This window comes from Engraulis encrasicolus, chromosome 5 (assembly GCF_034702125.1).
Source record: "Engraulis encrasicolus isolate BLACKSEA-1 chromosome 5, IST_EnEncr_1.0, whole genome shotgun sequence".
Lineage (NCBI taxonomy): Eukaryota > Metazoa > Chordata > Actinopteri > Clupeiformes > Engraulidae > Engraulis > Engraulis encrasicolus.
In genome coordinates, this window is record NC_085861.1 from 18,149,827 (window position 1) to 18,166,599 (window position 16,773).

At 42.2% G+C, this 16,773-nt stretch overlaps 1 protein-coding gene across 4 annotated transcripts; it reads left to right on the top strand.

Moving 5' to 3' along the window:
- Positions 1-81: 81 nt before the first annotated feature.
- u2af2a (U2 small nuclear RNA auxiliary factor 2a) lies at positions 82-15,597 on the top strand. 4 transcript variants are annotated; one of them, XM_063198804.1, is made up of 13 exons: positions 95-128; positions 453-578; positions 1,970-2,117; positions 2,472-2,578; positions 3,122-3,273; positions 4,811-4,927; positions 5,189-5,327; positions 5,896-5,975; positions 6,133-6,267; positions 7,338-7,430; positions 8,748-8,834; positions 9,861-10,025; positions 14,824-15,597. In XM_063198804.1, exons 2-13 carry the CDS (start codon positions 530-532, stop codon positions 14,956-14,958), a joined length of 1,407 nt encoding a protein of 468 aa, XP_063054874.1. In that variant the 5' UTR covers positions 95-128; positions 453-529; the 3' UTR covers positions 14,959-15,597. The 4 variants fall into 4 exon arrangements, with proteins under 4 accessions (XP_063054873.1, XP_063054875.1, XP_063054876.1 ...); XM_063198803.1 differs by having other exon boundaries at positions 82-578; XM_063198805.1 differs by having other exon boundaries at positions 82-578; positions 6,133-6,255.
- The last annotated feature ends 1,176 nt before the right edge of the window (positions 15,598-16,773 follow it).

Consider the following 16,773-nt stretch of genomic DNA (forward strand, 5'->3'; position numbering starts at 1 on the left):
AAGTCCTTCTGGCAATAGAACTTGTTCCGCCTAGGACCTTTATTTTTTAATACGTTACCCGCAATACCCGGAACTACTTACTCTGGCGTTAGGTCAAACGAGCGAGCGGACCGTGTTCTTCTTTCCAGGTGCAATTGAAATAAAACAAATATTATAGTTGTTCTGTATTTTGTCTATAGTCTCAATATCAGAAGTGTATCCACTAATAGATCGCCATTCATTGCAATGCTATTAGAGTCATTATTACAACAACACGTCTTCCAGAAACATCTTCATGTGGTAGTTGGCTAAGCGGCTAGCCTTTTTTTAGCCTATCTAGCCTCGAAACGACATTTCAGTGTTTGTGCATGCCGTAACGCCTGTTTCCTGCAAGTAGTCTTGCAGCTGTCGCTTGCACAGGCTATAGTTACATATTTTATCTAACTGCATTAAACTTTATCGTCTGCTGAAAGTGTGCGCTGCTGCCTAAACATCACCGGTTCACCACTCCCCCATCTGAGGTTAGCTAGCATCGTGGAGTACCACGAACATGTCGGATTTTGATGAATTTGAGAGGCAGCTGACAGAAAACAAACAAGGTGAGAATAATGCATTTGTTTCTCTTTACTCACGACTTAACCGATATTTAGCGTCAATCAATGCACTGTTGTGAATGCTGTTTTGAACAGCATATAGCGTGTTTTAGTGTTCCACAGATATTTCGCTAAGTTAACAGCTAGCTTATTGTCCCTCTCTTTTGACAGAGAACCACTTCAGAAGTTGGGTATTATTCTCTGAGCTCCTTCATTTTACTGTAACTTTTAAACCAGATTACCTCTGCCTAATGCGGCTTGGTTTGTGTGTTGGGTGAATTTGGGACTGGTGGATATCACCTGTGGTTATTATTAATGCCTGATGTGATATCTCATTAGTGAGCTAATGTATTCCTGTCATAACCATTGGAACGCGCCCATTCAGGGCTCCCAAGGTGCAAGTCATGTTTTATTATCAATGTGAATGCATTTTTATGCACTTTTTATATTGAATTATAATTTCTGTTTTTAACCCTGGGCAAATGTTCGGCGCAGTCTTGAAGTGTAAACAACAGATCCTACCACGGCATCATTTCCAATGTCACGGAAAACACAAGAGCCCAGCAAAAAGGGACTGTGAAGTGAAATGGCGTAGAACTAAATTCAGCCAAATGGTGTTGTCCATTTAGAGGAATGCTGTCCTGGAATACACTGCCAGCTCATAAATGAAGAAAAGGAGAGTGCTGCTTTGGGTCAATTGTTTGTAGAAAAAAATCAGGTGCTCTTCAGAAAGGACATGAGAACTTCAGTATTTAGCTTGTGACTATCTCCAAAACACTGTCAGCTCATATCAGACTGTGACAACGTCAACACCTTCAAAATGACAAACAGTGGCTGAAAGCAAACCAGACATGCTCCCATTCATTTATTAATAGCATGAACATTGTTTTGCTTTTACTTTTTTACTTTTTGTATTTTTCATGTAACTTACTTGATGTTTGTGATATGTGGGTAAATGTCTTCTGTCATGCTGTACTGTTTGTTTTATTGTTATTTGTTTTATTATGTGTACCTGCCTAATGACAATGCCTAATAACTCCGGCATATTTATATTGATACGTTTTAGCTGATGTATTGATTAATGTGCATTGTTCTAATCAACTAAATGAATGACTGGATGTATGGTAGAATTCGCTAGTCCTAAAATGCCAGCCATTGAGTAGCAAAGGACCTCCTCATCATGTGAAATCAGAGGGCCGCTGCCAAAGTATATTTGTTTATGTTTGTGTCTCAGAGTGATGTTAGTCTTACTCCAGCATGCTATACTATGCTATGATGCTTTTTAAAAACACATAATTTGTCAGGCCAGTGATTGTAAACCAGTCATCCTGATGGGTGCGTCGTATGTATCTTGTATGTATCTTGCACGCTTCCTGAACCCCATCTCTGGCTAACAGATAGAGACAAGGAGAATAAACACCATGGGCGCAGCCGGTCCCGTAGCAAAAGCCGGGAGAGAAAACGAAGAAGCAGAGACCGAGACAGAGACAGGAGGGGAAGCCGAGACAGACACGGAGACAGCAAAGATCGCAGACACAGGCGCAGGTTATTTTATTTTATTTCTTTTATTAGTTTTGACTGTCTTGATAAGTTAGTCACCCTGAAAATGACGTTCAATAATATAATGTGATATAAAACTGTTTACTGCTTATTATAGTACCTCTGGTCTGTCGTCCTTGCTCTGGAAATCATGTTGGACTTGTGTCTGTAAGTTGTGAAAGTTTCACAAAGACGTTCATTGAATACTTAGGCCAAAGTTAAAGGCCAACCTCATTTGAGAGTCCGTCACTGTAATGGTTATGTCAAGAATGAGTCACGTTCACCTAATATACATGCTGTGACACACAGTTTGCCATTCTGATTAAGAGTTTTGAGGTTATATTTAACTCTCTTATTCAGCCGATCTCCACATCGTGAACCAAAAAAGAAGAAAATCAAGAAGTACTGGGACGTCCCACCACCTGGCTTTGAACACATCACCCCCATGCAATACAAAGCCATGCAGGGTAGGTTAATTTTTATGATGTCATTTACTTAGTAAGTAGATGTTGCTTTAACTGTTAATCTGTTGTTAAACGTCTTTGCCTCTGAAGTTAATCTGTATGTAACCTAATTAGTGTTCACTGTTTACTAACACTCAGATTAGTAGAGTAGGACTACAGTTCCTTTCTTTAAGGAAATTTATGTTGTCACCCGAAATTGATCGCTCTTGTCTTCTATTCCTTCCCCTATATGTTAAATGTTAATTGTTTTTATTACTCTAATCACTTACTGTTACTGGCTTATCTCTGGTCCATCACTGTTACTCACCAATGTTAAATGCTCAGTATTTTTATCACTTCATCACTTAACTGTTATTGGTACATCATTGTTACTTGTCCTGTGTTGCTCTTTGATGTCAGTCTGTAAATGTCAGTTCTGTGAATGTCTGTGTCCTTCATGGTAGAGAGAGAAACGTAATTTCAATTTCCTTGTATGACCTGTGCATATGATGAAACTGACAATAAAAGCTGACTTGACTTGACTTGACTCTTGTCTCTGCCATTTAGCTGCTGGCCAGATTCCAGCCACAGCCCTGCTGCCCACCATGACCCCCGATGGCCTGGCAGTCACCCCCACCCCTGTGCCCGTCGTGGGCAGCCAGATGACCCGACAGGCTCGACGACTCTATGTCGGCAACATACCATTTGGCATCACTGAGGTAGGTTTGGTTATATTTCCTGGGCACTTTGTATCGGCTAGCGCTGTTGGCTATGTCCTCTTTTGAAAGTCGCTTTGGTTATAAAGCGTCTGCGAAATGCAATGTAGTGTAATGTAGTGTTGCATCGATACCATTTTTTGGCCCCGATACCGATACCCGATACCTGGCTGTGCAGTATCGACCGATACCGATTCCACCCTATTTGAAATGTGTATATATATATGAAGGGCTGTAGTGCATACTACTTGGATGTAAAATCATTGCATGGCTTTTTCAGGCTGCTGCCTACCTTTGTGAAACAGTAAAAAGACTAATACAAAGCAAATCCAGCAAAACTTTATATACTTTTTAAATACTTCTATGAAATAACTAATTTCAAGGCTGTTTAAGTGTCATAAAAGCACCTGTAAATGGTATCGGTGACCTATTTGTTGGTACTCGCCGATACCGATACCACTATTTTAGTGCCGATCCACCGATACTGGTAATGTAATGTAATGGTATGTTTGTGTTGGGGGGAGGGGGGGGGGGCGGCGTTCTTATCGACAGTGACGGGCTTGGCGACTTTATGTCGGTCACATACCATTTGGCATTACTGAGGTAGGTTTGGTGGTCGGGGCCGGAGGGTTCTTATCGACAGGGTAAAGTGGAGGAGACGCGCTCGCACTGTCGCCTTCTAATTAATACAGTTCTTAACTGGGTGCTGAATCCCACAAAACATAGATGACTAAAAGAAGCAAAGAACAGCAGAGTCCTTATCGACAGTGACCTTGCAAAAGACATGAGGAAAGAAAGACATTTGCAGTTTTGATTGTATTGTTTACTCATAATGTGTCTATGTATTCAATGATGCAGATAATGCAAACAGAGAATGTTTTACTACTCATACTCACTGAAAAATAATGACCCCCAAGGCAATAATGAACAATGAATAGACATTTCTTGTCTGTTTAACTCGAGGTGTATTACATTATTACAATGCATTTGGCAGACACTTTATAACCAAAGCGACTTTCAAAAGAGGACATAATCAAGCCAACATCACAAGCAAATACAAAGTGCACAGGAAATATAGAGAACAACAAGTGCAGTTGCAAAGAGGGGTTCGTTTTTTTTTTTTTTTTTAAATTAATAAAGAGAACACTCACACACACATACACACACACACACACAAACTAAACTAAACATCATGTCAAGAGTCTGCCCTGCGGCTAGGCCAGCTCAAGCATTAATTTAGTAGCTTCTCTCGAAAGAGGAAGGTCTTTACTTGTTTCTTGAAGGCTGCAAGAGATGTGCTTAGTCTTGCTGCCTCTGGGAGACCGTTCCACCACTTAGGTAAAACAACGGAGAACAGTCTTGACTGGGAGTACCTAGAGCGACTGGATGGCAGAGGCAGACGGCTTGTGCTGGATGAGCGCAGTTCTCTTCCAGTAACATAAGGCTATAGGGGTATAATTAGGGGTATAAACATAAGGGTATAATTCCATACTAGTATTCATTTTAATAAATATTAATGAAGTTGTTCTTGTATCTGCAGGAGTCCATGATGGACTTCTTCAACGCTCAGATGAGACTAGGAGGATTGACTCAGGCACCAGGGAACCCCGTACTCGCCGTACAGATCAACCAGGACAAGAACTTTGCCTTTCTGGAGGTCAGTCGGCGATGTTGCTCTGGTTTCTAACAATATTGCTTTGTGGCTAACCAAAGAAGGGGTTTATATACAAGTTGGAGCTGTTGTTTGCGGGAATGGGTTGTCTGCTGTCTGTGAAGAGGAGGCAGTGAAGAGGTGCCTGTGAAAAATTCATTGAGTCTAACCCCTGTGTATTATTCTTTGTCTCTGTCCATGCTAAATATTTTGATTCACAATATTCAAGCATGAAACAACTAACTTTGTTTAAATCCTGTTTTGCAGTTTCGTTCGGTGGATGAGACCACCCAGGCCATGGCCTTTGACGGCATCATCTTCCAGGGCCAGAGCCTGAAGATACGGCGGCCGCACGACTACCAGCCCCTTCCGGGCATGAGTGAAAACCCTAGCGTTTATGTACCTGGTAGGTCACTCGCCATTGACATACACACGCACACGCACACGCACACGCACACGCACACGCACACACACACACACACACACACACACACACACACACACTGAGATGGATGAGAGAGGTTCAATCATTGCAAATTGTAAACAGAATAGTAGGAGTTTGGGCCCTACCGTGGGCTAACGGTAGGGCACTCGTCTACTATGCGGCCGACCCGGGTTCGATTCCCGGCCCGGTTCCTTTGTCAGCCCTTTCCTGTCTCTCTCCCGACTCACTTCCCGCCACCGTCTTCACTATGCTATCATAAATAAAGTAAAAAAGACAAAAAAAAATTCTTAAAAAATGGAAAAGTAGGAGTTTGAACTTATCCACTTGTTTGAGCGAACCTGATGACGCACAGAGGCGAAACGCGTTGCTCTCTCTCTGAATAAACCAGCACAAAGACAAGAAAGTGTGCGGTAAACTTATTTCTTTTGAAGTAGTGAACGCTCCTGCGTTTACCAGCACCTAGAAGCTGTGCATGGATCTTTGAACTGTTTGCATTTATCTACTTGTTTGTTAATTTGTTTTTCTCAAGGCGTGGTGTCTACTGTTGTGCCCGACTCGGCTCATAAGCTCTTCATCGGCGGCCTTCCTAATTATCTCAATGATGATCAGGTCAGTGTCTAGCCCACCAATCAATTCCTTGAAATGCGCAAAAGTTTTCCTTCCATATCAGCACTCCGAGATGGAGTGCAAGGACTCTGATGTCTTGATAACGTGGCATACAAATGTGAGCACACGTTCCTGAACACATTGCTTCTTCACTATATAGGTGAAAGAGTTGTTGACTTCGTTTGGACCATTGAAGGCCTTTAACCTGGTAAAGGACAGTGCTACTGGTCTCTCGAAAGGCTACGCCTTCTGTGAATATGTGGATGTCAATGTCAGCGACCAGGTAGGTGACCAGGTACAGTAACTGCCAGAATGCACTCACTTCACCTAACCTTTGACCTTTCTCATATATACTTGTTATCATCACATTACATTACACATGGCTGATGCTTTTATCCAAAGAGACTTAGTTATTTACAGGGTAGTGGTTAGAGTCCCTGGAGCAATGTAAGGTTAGGCGCGTTGCTCAAAGGCAGTTCAGCCATGGATGTAGGTGTAGGGAGGGCTAAGATCTCCATACCAACGCCCTAACATAGCCATAGCTGCCTAAATGGCAATAAATGTAAACAATCAATCAATATATCAATCAATCATCAACCAACACCCTAACCATTAGGCCACAGCTGCCTGATGATCCCAAGAGTGGTCAGGTTATCATCATTGAACTATAAGTCAGGGTGGCACCACTACACATCGTTTGTCCTACCTTTATTATGTCTATGTACATGCATCTAGACCAGATATACTAATATTTTGTGCTTTATGTAGAGATTTGGCTGGATTCCTGGGGTGATGAATTGCCATGCCAGACTGTAATCTGCAACACTGCAGATGGTTGGACAGCATTATGGTTGTTTTTTATTTTATTTTATTAAACTGTATTGGGTTTCTGTTTCTCAAATATCAAGCTCTGCATTGCGCAGAGGTCAGGTTTTTGTCACCGTAGGGCGCAGATGCAGTGTGGCAGTCTGCAATTTAAATCTAGTTGTAGAAATCTCCAGACTTTTGATTAATGCAGACTTAAACATGCCTTCATATTTCAATCGATTATTTTGCTAAATCAATCGTAAGACTGCATAGTGTTATCACTCCATGTTGGTAAGATCTTCAAGTTATGTGGGTTGTATGTAATGTATGCATGTATGTCTGTATATAGGCCTGTGTCCTCTGTTTTTTGTCAGTTGTGCAATAGTCTTGTGATGTGATGTGATGTTATGTGTATGTCCTCTCTTAAACGAGTGTTGCTCAGGGACGCAAAATGAATTTCAGTGATAACTGACAATAAAGTATAATTGTATCGTATCGTATCGTATCGTACTTGTATTAACCTGCCGCCCCATCTGTTCTCCTGTTCTCTGGTTTTAGGCTATAGCGGGCCTCAACGGCATGCAGTTGGGAGAGAAGAAGCTCCTGGTGCAGAGAGCAAGTGTGGGCTCCAAGAATGCTGCCTTAGTGGGTGTAAGTACCAAAGATTCTTTTAATTCATAATAGACTGTCTCTGTAAGTACCGGGGAGGTGGGAGCAACAATTTATCCCTTTCAAGCGGCTCATTGGTGAGAAATGCCAGCCTGCAGTCCAAATTTTGTCCAAACTAACTTGGGCCTACTTCTCACAGTCCAACATGGCAACCCCAAACCTTTGTCAAAGATGCCCAAGTTGTCTTTCAGTTAAATTCTCCAGTTGCTTCCAGCGTCCCTTGTCCTCGTTCCTCAGCGTTATCGTGGATGTCTCAATTCATAAAAATGTGAAGGGGCAAGGCGAGGACAGGAGGGAGGCAAGATGCTGCAAGCAGGCTTGTGTAACTTTATTCCTCCACTCTCCCTTAATTCTTTCGTTATCTGAGGCAGACTGTAGAAGAAATGAGAGAAGGACAGTAGGGATGCACCGATACCAATACTGGTATTGTTATCGGCCATGATACTTGCTCATTATACAAGTACTTGTACTCGTCAATACTTGCCAATACCAGGCACCAATACTGCTATTACATGAAACAACGCAACATCTCGTCACTTTCTGTTGACTTGAAATCATCTTGGGGGGGGGAGAGCACAGCCTCCCAGAGAGCAGGACACCTGTGATGTCATGGGGGCGTCTAAGTTGCTTCTTTTCTAACTTTCTGGCGAAGTGCTAGTTACTAATTCTAAACTGCAGGTTGCTATGGCCAAGACCCCGTCATTAATTCTATCGCATTTGGTTGTCAAGCCAAGACCCCGTCGTTAATTCTATCGCATTTGGTTGTCAAATCAAAAACCCAGTTGCATTTGGTTGTCAAGTCACCCCAACGTTCTGCGCTCGTCCTTACATGCCTCCGATAGAGGCGTGTCTCACCAGATTAGGAAGTGGTGCCCATAGCAATGTACCAAGCGCGGTGGTTAATCTACTTTCTCACGAAGCCTTAGATCAACATATTAATAAATTAATACTTAAATGCTGGTAACCGGGTGATAAGCGGAATAACGGCCTTCGAGGTGTCCCGATATCAAGGGAAAATGGACTTGGCGAAGCGAACAGCCCTCGGGCTGCGCCGTCGGGCTGTTAGAACGCTCCGCCTCGTCCATTATTTCCCTTGATATCGGGACACCTCGTCGGCCGTTATTCCATACGTATGTTGGGGGTGAAAGTATCGGTATCGGTACTCTGAATCGGCAGCTACAGACATTAATGTACTCGTAACGTTTTTTTTTTTAAAAAGTGGTATTGTGCATCCCTAGAGGATGGATATGGGGAATGCCCTGTTCATACCTTTTTCACCCTTTTTCACTTCCCTTACAGACAAGTATGAACCAGACACCAGTGACGCTGCAGGTGCCTGGCCTGATGAACAGCTCTATGAACCAGATGGGCGGCATTCCCACGGAGGTAATGCTTTTACTCAGTATTTTCTCAATTACGGTGTATTACTTCCTGTATCACTCTGTATGGGGTACCTGAGTCTCTGCCCCTTCTGGGCAACTCATGGAGCTGAGAATGTCAAAAACGTTGACTGGGCTGTAATGCCTCGGTTCACGTCAAATACGTGAGGTGCACGTTGTTTTCGCTTTCCCAGTTTTGTACAAAATCTAAAATAACCTTTATTGACGGCGGGAAACGAGTGGTCTTATGACGCCAATCCAAACCTTTTGAAATTCACCGCAATCATATGTAAAATCGAGACTACATGGCAAACTGAATCAGGATTTAGCTTGACTCGATCCATTCACTCTCATTCAAAATTTTGCGAGTTACAGCACCATGGACCGGAAGTAGAAGGGTATGACCTAGGTGCCCCATTGCCTAAATTAGTCTGTATTACCTGAATTACTCTGCATACTGTTGTACCCTGTACCTCCACACACTGTATGTTGCGGTGGATGTCGCTTCAGTCGCTCTGTGTAAAAGCGCCTACTCCCGTAATTGCAATTTGCTGTATTACGTGGCGGTGGTGGCTCAGTTGGTACAGGAGCCTGTTCGGCAACCAGAAAGTTGCAGGTTCAAGCCCCGTTCAGTCTGACCCCCATCGATGTGTCCTTGAGCAAGATTCTTAAACCCACCCCTTCTTTGTTACTTCTAGTCAGGCCAAGAGCAATGTAAATATCGTCTGATCTCCCCAAAAATCCGCAACTCCACCCACCTGATCAGGAACCAATCAACCTGTAGTAACCAAGGGAGGCGAGTCAACAATGCTATTTGGGAAATGTTAATTGTTATGCTCTTGGTCAGACCAAGTCTCGAAGAGATTTGAAGGTCGATGATAATCAGGCTAGTATGTTGCCCTTTAAGTCACTCAGAATTAAAGCATCCTCTAAACGTGATGTGATATGATGGTGCTGTGTCTGATGAACATGGTGGTGTGGTGTGATGTTAGGTGCTGTGCCTGATGAACATGGTGGTGTGGTGTGATGTTAGGTGCTGTGCCTGATGAACATGGTGGTGCCTGAGGAGCTGGTGGATGACGAGGAGTATGAGGAGATCGTGGAGGACGTGAAGGAGGAGTGCGGCAAGTACGGCCAGGTCAAGAGCATCGAGATCCCACGGCCCGTCGACGGACTGGAGGTGCCCGGCACCGGAAAGGTACAGTCAATCATCCCAACAATGACACTGACATGACCCCCCATTATCGAGCCATAACTCCCTTGCACATTGTGGCACACTGGTATACACCTCTTCCTCAGTTTGAAATGCACGTATGACAAAAAGTGTGGTAACGCTTTAGAATAAGGTTCTTCTAATAAGCCTTTATAGTCACTAGTAAGTAAGGGTTAACGTTCGGCGAGAAGGTCGCTACCGTGGAATAGCAGCACGACAGAGAGAATCTTTAGACCCTGACGCGGAGCGGAGGGGTCTTGTTCTCTCTGAAGTGCTGCTATTCCACGGTAGCGACCGACTCGCCGAAAGTTAACCCGCTTATTATATGGATATACTTAAATGATTCACACATGGCGGGGACATTTCTTTAGGCCTATTTAATGTTAAGATTGTTGCTGCGCAAAACAAAACAGTGCCGTTGTGGAACACCGCTAGGCAACAGCTAGGTAGCCAGGACAACAGGTGTAGTCTATCACAGCAGCTGATTAGAGTCTTGTTGAAAAGTCGCTTTAGCAGTGAAAAGTCTTGTTGCCATTGACAGCGGTCTGTTATAGACCAACCCGTCCGTTATCGAAAAATAACAGACGTGCGAACGTTGGGGAGCCCCGTTGAAATGAATGGAGCATTCGACCGATGACGTCACACCATATAATAAGCAGGTAGTAATACCCTTACAAGTGCCCAATAACATGCTTTTTAACTTTGTTAACATCTTATGAGCTGCTCATTATGTGTTTATAGTGGTTTATTTTTTTGTGTAATTATTTAAATCGGTACACATATCCATCTTGATATGCTGACTAATACTGGATATGGAGGCGTCGCGAAAAAACGAAATTTTCAATGGCTGCCATGTGTACCGATTTTCATGCTTTTACTCAAATAAAGTTACTCATCAGATGTTAACAACGTCAATAAGCATGTTAACTAAGTTAATAAGCATGTTATTGGGCACTTGTATTACTAACCTGCTTACTAGTGACTATAAACGCTTATTAGAAGAACCTTATTCTAAAGCGTTACCAAAAGTGTAAAATAAGCTGTGCGCACATTCAAAAAACAAACACAATTGTCACAGGTGCTGGGTGCAGTTGAAAGTTTGAAAAGAAAAAAGAGACATCAGTGTGTTTCATAGTGGAGCTCAACACGGGATATTTCACAACACTGGAGGATATTTCCTTTTTCTTTTTCAGACATGCACAAATAAGCAACAGATTTCCCAATCTGATCGCTAGTGTTCATCTCTTTCATTGAGGTGCCTTCCTCTGTTTACCAATTGCAGACACTGAGTGTGTATGTTGCTTTTAAAGGCATACAACAGTCCTCTCTGCCCACTACCCTGCAATGTTTGTGTAATATTTTTCTGTAATTAATTGAGAATCAAACGCCAGAAATTCAGCAAAATCTAATTGGCAAAACCATAAATCTGCAAAGAATAAAATTCTGACACCATAGCTCTTTGTCACCAATGGCAACAACCCAGATGATTAATGCCAAATGTGAGTGCTGTAAAGTCGCAATACCTGACTCAGCCATGGGGGGGCTGACTGCAGAGGTGAGCAACTTCCCACCATGACCACCATGAATGTTAATTACCTCCGCCAAGGAGGTTATGTGATCGCCTGGGTTTCTGTGTTGTCTGTGTTTGTTTGTTCGTTCGTTCGTTCGTGCGCTGCTATTTCACTGCCTGCCACAAGGTGCGCACGGTGAGCACTGAGCACCTTGCCTGATTATCATCGTAGACTTGCCGCCGAAGGTGTTGCATCACTAGGAGGGCGCAGCCTGGCTACTGAGCACCGGCGTGCCTGCGCCTTTCTGAGCAAAAAGGAACAGGGAGAGAGTCTCCTTTGCCGCGCCAGCTCCAACACAAAGTGCATTTGATTTCACCTAAAAAGTTGTTCATCCGCATGCAGGAAACAATCCTGTCAAATTAATTACCACCGCTGCCAAAAATATGTTATCCATATGTTATCATTGCTGTTGCGAGATGGACAGTGACCACCCCCGCAGATCGTTTAGGTTCACAATGCTGTCGAATTAAGTAGGCCTACGTTGTCAAAAATATGGAATGTGATTGTGTAGCCTAACTTCACATCACAATGCTGTTGTGGACTGTGACTGAGGTTCGCAATGCTGTCGAATTAATTAGGCTACCGTTGCCAAAATAATGTATGACTGTACGTTCACAATGCTGGTAAAATTCATTAGGGCCTACATCCCCTTCGCTACATTTAAAGTTAACCCCAAGTTGTTTGCGAGATGGACCAGGATCAGAAAGCCCGACAGTCTGCATAATGGCCGAGCACCGGCGAATATTCCAATCGGGTGTGCCGCCAAAGCAATAAGGAAAAGGACTGTCTCCTTTGACGCCAGCTCCAAAACCATTGCTATCAACCTAAAAATGTGCTCATCAGCAGGCACCCTTTTGGCTACACCCTCGTTGAAGTTAACAAACAGTCCTGTGAAATTAATTACCGCTGCCTGCCTAATATATGTGTGAAGTGGAAGTGTACTGCTGTGAGATGGACAGTGACCACTGCATATCATTTCGGTTGACAATAATGTCAAATTAATTAGGTAGGCTACCATCGCCAAAACAATATGGAATGTGTGGCTGTGCAAGTTCACAATGCTGGTCAAATGCATTACACTTCACTCAATTTAACCCAGTTGCGAGATGGACCACAAAGCCCGACAGCAATGCCTAGACTGATTAACAACGGTGATAGTGATTTCCCTAGAATTAGGAAATGCCGCTTCACGCTTCAGCCGACAGCGCTAAGGCCAACCAGTGGCCCATGAGAATAATGCATACCATCGTAGGCAAAAAACAGGATTAACCATACGGTTGTCTGTGGTTGTTTCAGTTTTGTTGGTCAAAATCATTCCCTTCACTAATCATAGGCCTACAGTTCTACTAGCGTGTGATCACAAGTTTTCAAAGCAGGTTGATTTTTATCTTGTAGTAAGCACAAAGCTGGATTAGGCTGACACAATTGGTATAATTCCACTTAGTCTTTAAAGTGTGATATGAAATAGCTGTGAAATTTTAAATGGTAATAAGGGCATGCTGCCAATCATCAAAACTGTTTATAACAATGTGACCAGCAACTTCTGACCTTCAATAAGTGCATTTATAGGACAGTGCATAGTAAGTTCACAATATAGCATGTAGCACTTTGCCAATACCACAATCACACAGGTGAACAAAACAGACCACAGTTAATCAAGGACATGGTAATTATAAAAAATACAGATATAATCTAGTTACAACTTGACTGTTTAATTCTCTGAACACACTAATGGTGTGTATAAACCTGCATAAATGACACAAATATCCCACTGTATGTGTCTAAAAACAAACTTAACTTCCTTGGCGGAGGTCTGCACCCTCTGGGTGCATTTCTAGTTTGCTCTGGAATGGAGAAACGGGGGGAGGAAACATTAATAGCCTCATGAAAAAAAAGTTTTAGATGCATTTCGTTATTGATCCATCTTTTTTTTTCATCAGAGTCCCATTTATTCATTTAGCCTATGGCAGGGGTCGTTTTGGCCGGGGTTTTTTTTGTCCGTTTACGGCCCTTGAGGCCGTTTTATCCAGCCGCCGACATCATTTTACTGTTTTGCAGCTTCACATGAAACATGAAATATTTTGTAAAGGAATCTTAGAAATTACCTTTTCAATACAATTCGGTTATATTCATGGTACCTAGAGAAGGTGGAGTCTGTTGTAAAAGTGACTGCCTTCAATAAAGGTCTAAAATGCAGGGGGAAATCCTGGTTTGTGTTTATTGTGCGGCCCTCAGAGGACTTTCACGGCCCTTGGAGGAATTTGAAGTGGCCCTTCAAATGAAAAAGGTTCCCAACCCCTGGCCTATGGGGAAGTGTGTGTATGTGTGATGTGATGTCACACTCTCGTGGAGTTTGTCCAGTAGTCTGTGCTGTAGTTCCATGTTTCAAACTAGTTCTCAAAGATAAAGGGTTCATATCAAATCTCTGTGACCCCATGCATATCAGATATTCATGAACACAGTGTCATCATCTGAAGGATGTGCACAGACTGTTTTAGATATTCAAGGAACTGACATTGCTATTTTTAGATAAAGATACGATTTGCATGAAAATGACAACATAGTGTAGCTCCATCACACAAAAAGCAACTCTGCTGCTTGTACTGTGTAGCATCACATGGCATTGGAGTAGTCTGTGGCCGTGGATATGCTTGCTGCAGGATACACATGCACGGGCACATTTCGTTGCATATTTTTTGTCAATTTTGCGTGCAAGAGAACACCTGACAAAGTGCAATATTGACAAAACCGTGAGGGGTGATCTTCCAAACTTACATGCTGATGTCGCTTATAGAGTAAAACATTTATGACAGCCCAGCCCAGTGCCCCCTATGATACCTTGAGTTATCGTGCCAAGTACTCCGGTCGTGATACTCATGATTAAACTATCAGTCAATACAGAAAAATATGAACAAGGGTTTACAATATAGCCCCATGTTGTACAGAACAAAATGAACAGAAACACACAAAAACAGCAAGTACTGATCTTGGACGTCAGCTATACTTGCACTCCACTACACCAAAACAGCAAGCAAGTGTTTCACAAAAAACACGGCTGACTTGTTTTGAAAACTTTAATATTAAAAGAATGACTCAAACTGACAGCAAAAAAAATCATGAACACTGTGAAAACTGCCATGTGATGTCATCATCTGTGCAATGGTAATGCTAGCTAAGCATTGAACTTTGTTCTTTTTTTGTTATTCTTCCAGATTTTTGTGGAATTCACATCTGTGTACGACTCGCAGAAGGCCATGCAGGGGCTCACGGGACGGAAGTTTGCCAACCGGGTGGTAGTGACCAAATACTGCGACCCCGACGCGTACCATCGCCGTGACTTCTGGTGATGGGTGTCCACTTGCCTCTGTGTATGTATGTGGGAGGGATTGTCAAGGAAAAGGGGTCCGAACTTTTTTTTTTATCAGGAGAAGCTGAAAGCTGAAGGGGGAGGTAGCAGTCTTGTCTGATAGAAAACGTGGGAAGGACTTGTGTGCTATGTATGTGATCATTTCATCATTATGTAAGTGAGCGAGAATGTGTAATATGAATTACTGTGTTTTGTTTTGCGTATGCGTTCTGGATGTTGATAAACTATTGAAATGAGGTCAAATGGGTACCGTGGGACCTTTTATATGAATTAAATCAAGATTTCATCACAATTCTTCCTTTTTAGTCGTTTTTTTCTCTGTTCTTTTTTTATTTTTTATTTTTTTAAATGCTTCCATCTTTTAACCCAAGTCATTCTCTGTCATCCACGTGAATCTTTCTTAGTTTCCAAGAGCGGTAAGAAGGCTTCACCTAACCAAATTTTGTAAACAACAAAAAACAGTTGAACTTTAAATCATCCTATTTTATACATACTATATATCTAAATGTTGACTGCTGTTTTTTAAACTGTCACAAGCTGTATGTATCGCTAATAACATGCTGCATTGATGTTTGAAAACCAGTAGAACAATTTGACTTAATAAACTTGGTGGATTTGACATTTTTTGCCTACATATTCTGGTTTTCTGCAATGATCTGTGGCATCTTCCCCAAACGGTCCCATGATTTATCAATACTGTATTTATTATGTAATTATGTCAGGCCAAATGACTGTTTATATTGGCCGTTGCTCTTTACGTATATTGATGTTCATTTGCCTATTCTGCGTTCTTGTCACCTTGCAGTTGTCGCCTTATGGTCATAATTTTAATAGCCTAGTCATAAATAAAACGCACAAAATAGCTTGTTTATTTCCCTTTGAGTCATTTAAATAATCATCATTTTGAAATGAGTGAAAGTGAATTGAAAGCCCAACTGGGAAACTCCAGCTCCCATTGTCATTATGACACAGCACTCCACAGCACACAAGTGAACACTGCATTTATGCCACACCCGTGCAAGAGGGCAGCCCCCTATGGCGTCCAGAAGAGAGCAGTGCGGCGGGACGGTACCATGCTCAGGGTACCTCAGTCACGGAGCGGGATGGGGGAGAGCACTGGATAACTACCCCACCAACCTGGCGGGTTGAGAGTCGAACCAGCAACCTTTGGGCTACAAGTCTGATGCCCTAACTGCTTACCCATGACTGCCCAAAATGAATGAATGAATAAATATTTATATGAGTAAAAATGAATAAATGTTTTAATGTAGCACTTAAAGGGACACTGTGTGACATTTTTAGTTGTTTATTTCCAGAACTCATGCTGCCCATTCACTTATGTTACCTTTTTCATGAATACTTACAGTACCACCACCATCAAATTCTAAGTGTTCATTATGACTGGAAAAATTGCACTTTTCATACATGGAAAGGGGGATCTTCTCCTTGGTCCGCCATTTTGAATTTCCAAAAATAGCCATTTTTAGCTGCAAAAATGACTACTTGGACCATACTAGAAAATATTTGTTTAATCCTTAGTAATCTTTCATGTAAAGATCAAATTTAGCAATAGGCAGCCTAATTTCAATAAGCAGCATAGTTGCAGTACCTTTTTTGACCATTTCCTGCTTTTTTTAGCATCAAGGGCCATTATTTGTTATCTTCAGATATAAGAATAGGATGCATTAATTTAATATCAGCAAAGTTGTGCCTAGTGGTTGCACTGCATAAATGAAATTTCATCATAATCCATACAAGTTATGCAACTGTTATAATTGCAAGAATAATTTTATAC

Coding starts and splice junctions, on each gene's coding strand:
- u2af2a (XM_063198803.1), top strand. CDS start 530: ATGTCGGATTTTGATGAATTTGAGAGGCAGCTGACAGAAAACAAACAA. Junction 2,118..2,471: donor GATCGCAGACACAGGCGCAG/GTTATTTTATTT, acceptor TCTCTTATTCAG/CCGATCTCCACATCGTGAAC. Junction 4,928..5,188: donor AGAACTTTGCCTTTCTGGAG/GTCAGTCGGCGA, acceptor CCTGTTTTGCAG/TTTCGTTCGGTGGATGAGAC.